The sequence below is a fragment of the Priapulus caudatus genome, unplaced genomic scaffold (genome assembly GCF_000485595.1).
Source record: "Priapulus caudatus unplaced genomic scaffold, Priapulus_caudatus-5.0.1 Scaffold229, whole genome shotgun sequence".
Taxonomy (NCBI): Eukaryota; Metazoa; Priapulida; class Priapulimorpha; order Priapulimorphida; family Priapulidae; genus Priapulus; species Priapulus caudatus.
The window spans coordinates 250,193-262,490 of NW_014577290.1; the positions used below are offsets into that span (position 1 = coordinate 250,193).

General features: G+C 39.7%; 1 protein-coding gene across 1 annotated transcript in view; it reads right to left on the reverse strand.

Moving 5' to 3' along the window:
• LOC106807696 (blastula protease 10-like) overlaps nt 1-12,019 on the reverse strand; it is an 18,237-nt gene extending 6,218 nt beyond the window's left edge. Inside the window, exons 1-11 of the mRNA XM_014810127.1 lie at nt 11,705-12,019; nt 9,948-10,010; nt 8,764-8,907; nt 8,249-8,486; nt 6,844-6,964; nt 6,417-6,483; nt 5,976-6,179; nt 5,356-5,491; nt 5,112-5,246; nt 4,883-4,992; nt 4,367-4,494 (exon numbers count right to left, since the gene is read on the reverse strand). Coding sequence (XP_014665613.1) covers nt 4,367-4,494; nt 4,883-4,992; nt 5,112-5,246; nt 5,356-5,491; nt 5,976-6,179; nt 6,417-6,483; nt 6,844-6,964; nt 8,249-8,486; nt 8,764-8,907; nt 9,948-10,010; nt 11,705-12,019 — 1,661 coding nt within the window. The remainder of the gene's footprint in view (nt 1-4,366; nt 4,495-4,882; nt 4,993-5,111; nt 5,247-5,355; nt 5,492-5,975; nt 6,180-6,416; nt 6,484-6,843; nt 6,965-8,248; nt 8,487-8,763; nt 8,908-9,947; nt 10,011-11,704) is intronic.
• Nucleotides 12,020-12,298: the final 279 nt, after the last annotated feature.

The window sequence follows — 12,298 nt, forward strand, 5'->3', positions numbered from 1 at the left end:
TTATTTACTATTTCTATATATTTTTATTTTTATTAACTTATACAGTATCTATATCTGAAGTGAAATTGCAAGGGATTTGCCACTTTTCAATGCCTGATAGAGATTGTTTTAATGAATTTATGAATTTTCAATGTTATCTGGATTTTATCAAATAAGAACCTGTTTCAAATTTTAGGCTAAAACAGGTTCTTATGTCAAGGGGTCTCAATGGAAAATCTTAGCCTAACAGGTTCTAATCGCTAAAAGGTTAACTACCTGGCTTTACCCAAGCTAGGTCACACCCCATGGCTAGCTATAGCCCTGGACGTGTATTCCTCACGGACTGTCCAGTATAGAAGTAGAAGTAGAAAAAGTAATCAATAGGTTATTATACGCGGGTTTTTACTGTATTGCAAATCAAGCCAGTATCCGTATATACACATATAATATTGTTCATCGTTTATGTTATTACACATTACAAAAGTATACCGACCGGTTAGACGGAACCAAGTATCATGAACAATGGTTGTCGTATGCTCTCTTACAGGTTTAGCGGGTTTTCCGTTCGTAACATTCCCCTTCTTACGTCGGATACGAACGAAGTGCTCGTGTAGCCGAGACACATTTCGGTTACGACGCGTCATTCACTCTTAAGGCTACAGGTCTGTTAACTTGGAGGTTTCCTACCGATTAATATACATGTTATGACCCGGCGTTGTCCGAGTTTATTTTTACTTATAATTTAATATTATAATTTAAACTTATAATTATTAATTACTTATAATAATAACTATTTATATCATTATTATAATTAATTATAATAATAATAATTATAATAACTGAATAATTTGAACTTATAATTGATACAGCAGTTGCATCAGCAACAACAGCTACTTCATTCGGATGAATACGATACGAACCTATATCCATTCCGGCCTCCTTCGTCGTAATGGAGCATTATTGGAAGGGGTAGTAATGCGAAAAGGCGTTGAAACATGGCCGCAAATAAGAATGCACATATCGTAACCAGCTAGCAGTGACTAGAGTCGTTAAGCATCTGTTGAAAGTCGCCACAATCAGCCTTCTTTCCATGACAGGATAGCCAATTCTCCGTGTTTACGGAAAGTCAGAATGTCTTCGACTTCGAATGTTCTTACTACAGAAAATTGCGAACGTATACGATCGTAAAATTGAAACAATTTGTATGTTACGTGCGACGCCTGTTCAGACGGACGGCTGCGACTACTACGACGTCTATCACGGCGTCTAGCGATACATGTGAGTGTAGCGTGTGGGGATCCTACTCAGGCTGCATCCAACAAATCCATTTCCCAAGAAAACGCTGCGGTTGTGGCGAGCAGAGTCGAACTTGGCGAGGTGACCTCAGGAGAGTGCAGGATATTAGCTGTTGTACCTCGCCCTTCTCTAGCAATTCTTTCTCTCTCAAGCTCAGTCTTGCCGTGCGATGCGCGCTCTCTCCCTCACACACGCGCGACGCACACACAAACCCACACACACACACACACACACACACACACACACACCACACACCTACACCCACACACACACACAAACACACACACACACACACACCCACACACAACACACGCACGCACGCACGGCACAGAACGCACGCACGCAACACAACACAGACACACCACACACACACACACAAACGAACAAAATTAGCGCCGAAGGTTTTGTGTGTTGTAGCTGGTGGTGACGAGAGCGAGAGAGAGAGAGAGAATCAGGAGAGGAGAGGAGAGAGGAAAGCGCGAAGAGACGAGAGAGAGAGAGAGAGAGAGCGAGAGAGAGAGAGAAAAGAAGAGAGAGAAGGAGATGAGACAGTGATGAGAAGGGGGGGAGGTGTAGCGCATTGCACCACTGTCGGCTGTGCACTGTGATTATATATACTACAGAGTTGAGACTACTAAGACATACGTATTCATATATATTTAATTAATATATATATATATATAATAATTATATATTATTTATATATATATACGTAGTTCGCGTATTTAGGCCGACCTGTGAATTCTCTATCGTTTTCGCTTGGTAACATCTATAAGGACAAAATAAATTTCCTCGGAAGGCGTGTCGAGTTGATAAGCGTCTGCTATGTAGCCATTCAGTCTATGTCATGTTGATGTTGCTGCGTTTGATTGATTAGCGGCACTCCGGACGCTGACTGAGAACAGTCGGAGCTGCTCTCCGTTCAGATCGTGTAGAAGCGGAAATAGCGGGCCGATACTGCTGCTCGGGACTGGACTTCAAAGGGCAGAAACGATGTCAGCAAAAAGAATATTCCGTGTAAAAATTATTGCTGAAATAATCCGAATTTCATTGTCATGCATTCTATACAACGTATAGTAATAGATGGACATTATCCTTTTTACACCATCAGAGTACGGATATTTGTATTATTAACATTAAAAAGGGTTATTTTCTAGTTGGGGTATATGCGGTAGTTATTCTCGTTACAGATTTTGGAAATTTCAGGTAGGGAACGAAAAGGCACACCATGTAAATCCTATATGGGATGGACTATCATAGATTAAAGTATACGCGTATTTGATATATATAACGAGTATGTCAATACAGGAAACAATGTGAAATTATCGCGCGTTGCTACTGCTACTCGCGTTACGCGATATTCATGCATAAAATAGCCAAAGTATCACTGAAATTTAAGCAAAATATACATGGACGTGTACACAGCTAAGCAGTTAAAATGAAGTAACAAATGACAGCAATCTCAAATTTAAATCTCTTAAAGGCGCCTATTAAACGTAAAGGTCTACATTAGATTATCAAGGTACGTTTGCGTCTTAATTGTGTGCAACTTGTTCTGGAGCTGTTATTTTGAGAATAACATCGTTTTTTATTCCAATATTCAACATTTTCAAGCACCCCGTATATCTAATAGTGATATAGAAGGCATGTGGGTATGCCAAGTAAATATGTTATCTCAGGGCGTGAATAAAGAAACCTGCTTTGATTTTCTGCCTGATTTTAGCTATTGATAGCAATGTACGTGCTGAAATGAATTGTAACTGTTGCTGCAATTGAATGTTTTGACACATCTAGACACCCACTCTTCATTACGAAGAATAATATAATTTCCGGTTAAATTAAAATTTCATAAAAAACAATTATAAACATTTATATCGATTACGGAATTATATGTACTAAACGTATCGATGAGGCGTAGTATCATGGGGTAAGATAGCAAATGGTAACCAATTACCAATAATATGCAAATATCAGAGAAATTAAAGAAAAGTCCATATTCATATGTATTTCTTTAAACATGCATGTTACGTTTCTGTACTAATCATCGTAGGGCGCCATCTACTGGTCAGTAACAACATTTCTTGCTTCCCGTATTGGTTTTTATTGGGTAGCGGAGTTCCGTCTTCCCTCGGCTACGCGTTGCCGTTTCTAACGAGATAAAGACATATGGAAGCTCTCAGTTAAATTAGACGTGTTTTTATTCCGATGTTTTGTACTTCTAGGGTTAATGAGGGTTGCTTTCCTTTCGCTGTCAATGTTGTAAGATGGCGGTGATAGCGTATGATGTGGATGTGTACGACCAAACCTTGAGACCAGAAATCTCGGTTGGTAAACGCCATGTTGGGACCACCGTACTATAGCTACTATTTTTATATTGCAACACTTCCGCGTACTGTGCCTAGCTGATCCCACAATTAGTTATGAACAAATGTACACGCGTGATTACGCCCAATATATCTTATACTGGCTTGATTTGCAATACAGTAAAAACCCGCGTATAATAACCTATTGATTACTTTTTCTACTTCTACTTCTATACTGGACAGTCCGTGAGGAATACACGTCCAGGGCTATAGCTAGCCATGGGGTGTGACCTAGCTTGGGTAAAGCCAGGTAGTTAACCTTTTAGCCGATTAGGAACCTGTTAGGCTAAGATTTTCCATTGAGACCCCCTTGACATAAGAACCTGTTTTAGCCTAAAATTTGAAACAGGTTCTTATTTGATAAAATCCAGATAACACTTGAAAATTCATAAATCAATTAAAACAATCTCTATCAGGCATTGAAAATGTGGCAAATCCCTTGCAATTTCACTTCAGATATAGATACTGTATAAGTTAATAAAAATAAAAATATATAGAATTATATAATAATAAATATATATATATATAAATATATATACCAGCAACCAATTTCTACCAGCAACAAGCATATTTTTTTCTTAAGAAAATAAGAACCTATTTAAGAACCTAAATAACCTAATTTCCCAGTAAACACCAATTATATAAGAACCTTTTTAGGCTAACTTGGACAAATTCAGGTTCTTAGACGCGTGTTTTTACTGCATTTGCTCTTGGAAATGGAAACCTACCGTGGTCCGGGTTGATCTAATCCCTTGTGTCTGATCTCGATCCAGTCTGGATCGCCATATCTTGGATCGCTATAATGCGCTGTGTCAATATCGGTCATCTTTATCGTGATCGTACCTCCCTTCGGAGCCTGAATCGGTAGACATAAAATGGCGGATAAGCCATATAGATTCCATCACATACGTCATACCTCATACCTCATACCTCATACATCGGCTGGGAGTGGTTGATAGAAGATCACGACAAAAGTAATTATACGAAGATTATTATATAAACATATCAAGTTATATTGATATATGATACCTATATTAATATTTACGTATAACCGAATTGTATATATATATAGGTAGCGCTTCGCAGTTGTATGGATGCTCCTATATCATCATATTGGTTACACCGTAATGCAACGACATAAAAAATAACACCTGACTAATTCGATATTATTGTCTTCGAAGTATGATTTTTGGCTAACCATTTGCATGGTTAAAGTGTTGAATTAATTTCACTTTCTTACTCACGCGAAGTAGCCAGCTGGTAATAATATCCGAAGTTCTTCCTGCAGGGAGTTGGCTAGAGAGAATCACAGACTCGTCTGTTTTTATGTCTAAAATCTGGCCACCCTCAAGCGCTGGAAAAGAAATCAGCGTCGTCTTTAGTGCATTTGTGCCAAAATAGAAGCAGATATATAAGTAAGATAACGTATTTAACACTCTCCGAGAAAAACGAATACAATTACATGTTGCTTACTTTCTTTGACGCGAACTGTAGCTTCGCATTTATCGCCAGTCAGTCCGGTTGGACAGGTGCAAGTATTGCAGTCTGTGGGATGCCGGTAGCCCCCGTTCATACAGAAATCGTCGGTGAGCCCTCCCGAGCACCTGCCTGAAAAACATAAAATGCCGGAATACGATAAATCTCGTTAACAAATTCTATTCGGTTTTGCTACGATCTATGCCGTGCCGAAGTTTTAATACTATAGTAGATCGTTTACCGTTGCAGTAGGCTAGGTTCATTATCTTGACATCATAGAATGAAAGCTTTACTCGCTGTCCGATGCGCGTCTGCATGAGAGGGTCAATGGTCTTGATGGTTATACGGTTCAGGTCTAATGGGTCCTTCGAGAATGCCTTAAATGAAAGCACTCGCTTAGCTATTACGTGGTACCCAATATGTTATAAGTCAATACACAGAGTAAATTACCTTCCAGTTTTGACTAAGAGGAAATGGACTAATGGAGATTCGCTTTGTAAAGTAACCTTTCATGCGAATTGTAACTATTTTTCCCAGACAATATACCTACTACCAATAATTATTGTGCTCTTCGTTTAATTGAGACATTGATGAATCTAGAGCATGCATTGCATTGTCCTCTGATGAAGCTACAGAGAAATGCTACCACATTTCCCTCGCATTGAGCTGCACCGGGGTATTTATGCTAAGCTATTTTAACATTCTCTTAACACACTAGTACCATCTAACCTTTAAAACGGTAGTAAATCTTAAATAGACATTGAATATTGTATTTTGTACTAGTTGTGGCGACCGGTGAATAGGTTATGTAATCATAAAATGAGAGCACCCAAACCGAATAGCATTGATCTCCTAACATACCGTGCCTGAATAATGCATAACTGATGTGTAGTCGTAAGGAACACCGTAGTTTCTGGTTTCGGAACCTGGATATTTTAGAAAGTTGGTCTGTTGTAGATTCATGATGTTCTGCTTGATGATTTTGACAAAGTCATCTCGCTCCGGCCTGCTCTGTTCATGGATGAAGCCCAGCGCATGACTGACTTCATGGACGATTGTACCAAGCTGCAGATACGGAAATTCGGCATCTGAACATCGTAACATGGATAAGGGCAACCTCAATATTGACGGCGGTTACTTAGATGCCATTGTAGTTACCATAATGATTCGAATACACCAATCAAAATGCTAAAAGTTATGACTTTAGAAAGAAAATTAGCTGCCTTCCTAAGTAAAAATAGTACAGTGATACTGATATGAAAATAGTACTGATATTACAAGTATTCGGTAACTCTAACTCACCCTAAAGCATCCGTCATCGATGGACACTGATTGCTCTCCTCCGCTTCGACCGACGTACGACCAACACCTATGAAAATACACGGTAGTTAGTACAATTACGCAATTGAAATGCTATATGGTTATTGTAATCGTATAATATTAATCATTGATGTAACGACATATAGGAGCAATACTATCGTAAATAATTTATGTGATTCGTCATCGTTTAAGGCCAGTTTCTTATTTATAAATTAAAAAGATTTCCCCGGTTGGGAGGTTCTTGCATTACTTTCTCTAACGGTGAACAGGTCAGAAACGATTAGCAATGATCGTTGGAGTTTTAGTCTAGTAAAGGTATTCTTGAAAAGAGCGATGATGTTTCAGCATTATGATTCAAGCTTGCATTACGTTTATGGTAAGATCGTGCCGATTTCGAAAGTGACATTACCCCTTCTCTTTGACAAACATGATGAAGTCGCCTGATGGGTTTGCTGCTTCATTAAACTGAATGCAGGTTTGGCTAGACAAGTGTTCTAACGCTTGTCTGATCATTATTTTTTGCCGGGAGTCTGGAATAAAACGAGTGCGACATCAATGAACGTCATTACATATTCCACTACACGCAAAAATGCCATTATTCCAGTTATTATGCCCACGTTGCGGCGTTTTAATTGAACTACAATTAGGCTAATGTAAACATACAGTATTAAATCGCAATGATTGGCACTTTGTTAAATACATTATTTATTTTTATTTATTTTCTGTCGGTTTGTTATTCATAGACTACTACAACATACAGAAACACGTGAAAAGGTAGCCAGATTAGTGCGGTCACGGTAGACGGATAGATAGACAAATAGATAGATAGATAGATAGATAGATAGATAGATAGATAGATAGATAGATACATAGATAGATAGATAGATAGATAGATAGATAGATACATAGATAGATAGATAGATAGATAGATAGATAGATAGATAGATAGATAGATACATAGATAGATAGATAGATCGATAAATAAATAGATAGATAAATAGATAGATAGCTCTGCATAATGGACCCCCAACAAGCCCTTTGACTGACTAGTCAAGAAATTCAAAGGTCTGTATATTGCTCTTATTTAGCCGCCGATAGTTCTTATTTAGAACAAAGTCTTCATTGTTATCTTATATTACTAAAATTACAGACCATCCGCTGACCGCTGTGGAGACGTGCGCCGGGCCTGCGAATTTGGCGCACGTCTCCACTGCGGGCAGCGCTTCATACTTGAACATCCCCGCGGTCGCGTGCGCATATCACGCGGAACTGCGCGTCTCATCCGCGCGCAGCGCTCGTGATCAACAGCAAAGCTGTGCCACGCAATCTTGTATCATGTCTCTCTGGGTGTAGCTGGATCCAATTAAGACGAATGAGGTTTTAATTCGTTGCCTACATAATTTGCTAAATTGGTTTGAGATCTGGGTCATTTTCAGAGTTGCCTGAGACATGAGTACTCACGCGATCTGAATCAATTACATCCGTAAAAACAGCGCTATGTGCTTTACATTCCCACGCTGTTTACCTGTTTGCTTGAATTACACTTCAAACAAATTATTCGCACGAGGAACATATTAAACTGTGACGAAACTAGGTTTATGTCAGTTCCTGTATAAAACGCAAACAGTTAAATCCTTTTCCAGTTACTTGGCGAATCGGGAAAGATAGATAGATAGATAGATAGATAGATAGATAGATAGATAGATAGATAGATAGATAGATAGATAGATAGATAGATAGATAGATAGATATAGTAATATTTAATAATATTAAAAATTGCATAAAATTAATGAAATAGTTTACATCATACTTACTATAAGCCTCCTCCTTGAACTTGTACGTTATTGGGTTACTGACGTCCCATCGACTGAAACTGTCAGAAAATATCTTCCGTTTGCGCCTCCTTTCCTCTTCAAGCGACTCTAGGATTTCTTCCATTTCCGTCACCCTTATCCGGATATCGCCCTCTATGAGCCCATCAAACTCGCCGGCCGAGGTCACACGTAGAGGTGCGGGAATCCCTTGTCTCGACTTTTCTTGTCGCTGCGGATCCTATGCCGATATGAGTAAAACCATGGTCATTTGTGTTGCTAATGTTAATCCGAATTATTCATCCAGATTATTCGAATCCGTAGTCATAAGCTTCACCGCGAATATAGCGCATCTTCAGTTATGCTAGATTATTGTATACAGACATCGTTCGACTATAATTGTACTTTTATTAGCGATACGCGTAACATGTGAACACTGCTTGTGCAATATGTGCTTATTGTCTTCTTTGACGCATGTATATTATTTTAATACTAATTTATTTAAAAAAATTACTAGCCTCGTTGTTTTCCTGGCCATCAGCGGTGCCGAACTTCTCGGCTGCTTTCTGCTGGATTTGCTTAAATATCGACTGCATTCTTGGCGTAACGTATACCCCGTTAGATATTGCCTCTCTCACTCCAAAATTGCCGCGAGTTCTCAACTATAAGGAAACAGTATTGAAGCGAAAAAAACAGTAACATGGTACGACAGGAAACGTCGTACGGGAACGACGAAATGGTGTGTGTGCGGAGAGCGTACGTGCGCTTCGGAATTGCCAGAAAAGGACTTCTTATTTATTGAAAATACGTGTTGCCGTTCACGCCTGTTGCTTTTTCGATTAAGCACCTGAAATTGAATCAGGAACGGGATACAAGACATGAAGGTGGCACCGTTATCTGTTACGGCTGACATGAAGTACATCCACTTACATATTTCCTGTAAAAATGTCAATTTATCATTCTTTTTATTATCGTTACTGCTATTTAATTATTGCCGCTCTGAGACCTGTTATATACAATTTACCTTAGCATTATCGAATTACCGCTATATCGTGTTAACACCTTATAATAAAATACCGCTAAATTATTGATGCTAACTGATAACTGGTTAATTACATATAATATGCGGTTTAGGAGTTGACTACAAAGCAAGGCGTAGAGGTGCTATTCTACTGACGCAGTACGAACATGCAAACACGTTCTATAGACTCTACATCGCAGAATTCAGTTCATAGTTGGTGCCAGGTTTATTATAATAAACGTGTAATAACTTATTATAATATAACCTCGATAAAGCGGTCTATATCTAAACAACGAGAAAAACAAAACGTGAACGAATTGTCGAAATGTGTATCTATTATTATGAGATATTATATATATATATATATATATATAATAAACCTTATATATATATATATATATATAAGTGGACATGGGCTAAGCTCCGTGATGCTTAATATTTTCATATTATTACTCTTTGCTAATACATTACAAGTCCCTTACATCATTATCACACTTTGGACAGTATTTGTTTCTAGACACATATGGGGGGCACACGCGTTTCAGCGAGAAACTATATTCAGAAACAAATTATTTGTATACGCTATGACAAATAGTTACAATGAAAGCGCGTAGCTACAAAGGGTTTATACCAAGAATGAACACGGAACGACACAGTCTAGTTTTTTTGGATTACACTTACTGAGAAGAAGTTAGGTCGTCTGTAGCTTGTTGTATCATGTACTTTGTCGCAGCATTGTACGTCCTGTTGTAACATACTTCATTTTAACGATATTTTTGAGCTAATATGTAAACTTCCTATGCAAGCGAATTTCCTCGTTACAGTTGGAAGCTCATTCAATACTTTTTGACACGTCTCCCGTGTGTGTTGTGCAATCAGCCGATTGCAACTCGTCTCTCCAGCCAAACTTGGCCACGCTCTGTTAATACTTCGTCGTTACGCGATAATCGTAGGGAAGCAGTTGAGACGCTGCGCACTCATTACGGTGGTCTCGTCATTCGGGCGACTTGGTTCGTCCGTCTGAGGCATGCGATTAAGTAAGACAAGCCATCTATTGAGACAACCGCCTTCGGACAATTGTGTAGACATGCAGTTGCGGCTAGTTAATAATAGGGCAGTGCAAGTGATAAGGCAAATAAATGTTCAGGGAAATAGATATTGTGCGTCGTCTGAGAGCTACGGTGGCGTGCCAGATATCTGGAAACATCCGCGCGTCCATGCATGAGTTGACGGCTAGTATGTGATGAGGTTGGAATTACCTTCAGCCTAACGGATAGCGCTGTATTTGACCGTGTTTCGCCGGCCTTGTATCGGCCGTTCTACAAGTGCGTGAAAGTCGACAACATTCAATGAATTCACCATACGCTCGTAGGGACGCCTGCAGTAGCCTATTATAACCTGTATTTCGCTCATGTGAAAAGGTTGGGGTAACGTCGCAATGCTGCTCGCATGATATACCATTGCGGTAGATCTGTTAAAGCAACGGCGATCGTCAATCGCACGTATTTCTACGAGATGTAGGAGGAAAATCTGCCATGTAGATGGGATATTTGAAATCTGACATCTTATCATCATTGGCGATATAGATAATCATCAAATAGTACTGACTTAATGCATTACGTAGTTTAACAAATGTAGCTGATTTTATTGGCACTTTAATCGTCCACCATTTGCCAAGTAGGGCAGTTTATTCGTTTACTCTACGTTGTATATTGGGCCTAAATGCATTAAATATCGGGTTAAGAATGGGCCAACGCTTCTATAGTAAAAAATCCCACGATATCAGCACGAATATATATTACGATCTCAATAAAGAAAACATTCTGTTACAGAGAGACATCTGTGGTCGTAATAACTAACAGACTGACATACTTTTATTATACGGGCCATTTAATATCGCAATGCTACTAGGCTAATAGTACTCGTGTGGCGACGGTAACTACTGAGTACTAGTATCAAACTATTCCACAATTATTATAGCGCGATGAATCGCTCAGAACAAAGATGGTGTGCGACCCACAATACCAGCTGGTACGATCTTTACATAGGGGCCTACTGTACGTTTCTAAGTGTGGGACATCATGCACGACGGCTTAGGAAAGTTGTTTCAATAGTTGCCCCGTAAGAGGAATATGTTCACCTATGATATTTCCATGAGAATAATGCATTGTCGCAAAGCGGAGTGATTTGTCGAATATTTCATGCGTGTTTATGGATGTAAATGACTAGCTCAATTTTGCCTAGCTGCTCTTCTCATCCAGTTTCCCTCGTGCTTAGAACATGTTAAGATAACGTCCAATACAACTCTAGGGATGAAACGTTTATGTGAGCTATGTTATTGGGTTGTATGGGGTTATTACTTGAAGAGGATAGTGCAATGATCAGGTGGTGACGTAAAATCCTATCGTCGTTAATATTTTCACCGTGGAAGAACCTACCTGCAAAACTCTCGAACGATCAACATCCAAGTTAAGGGTTTCATCTGTAATGTCCGGAAGCGGAAGTTCCTTAAACTGGCCCACGTTGCGAGGAGGATCGTTGTCGTCACTCTCATCAGCGTCATTGTCGTCGTCCTTACCACGCACGATCCGTCGCGTCGGAGCCCGCGCGTCCGTGCTGCCGTCGTCATCGTTGCCGCCCGTCCGCCGCGTCTGGCTCCGAGGCGTGTAGTTGCTGTCGTCGGCGCCGACAGACGTTCGCGCCAAGATCATGACGAGGAGAAGGGCGAGCAGTGCAGTCTCCACGCGCCTCATAGCGTCGGCCCGTTTTACGACTAATATCTATACACAACAACGAAGACGGCGACGACGACGACGACGAGTACTCGTAGAATCCGGTATTTCGGTTGTTTCAGATTCCTCGAGTCGAGAGCGTGAAGTGTCAACTAACCTATATAAAAGATTATAACTTTATAATATAGTCCGTATGAGGTAACGAGCGGGCGGACAAACGGATAGACGGGTGAGCAGATAGATAGATAGATAGATGGATGGATAGATGGATGGATGGATGGATGGATCGATGGATGGATG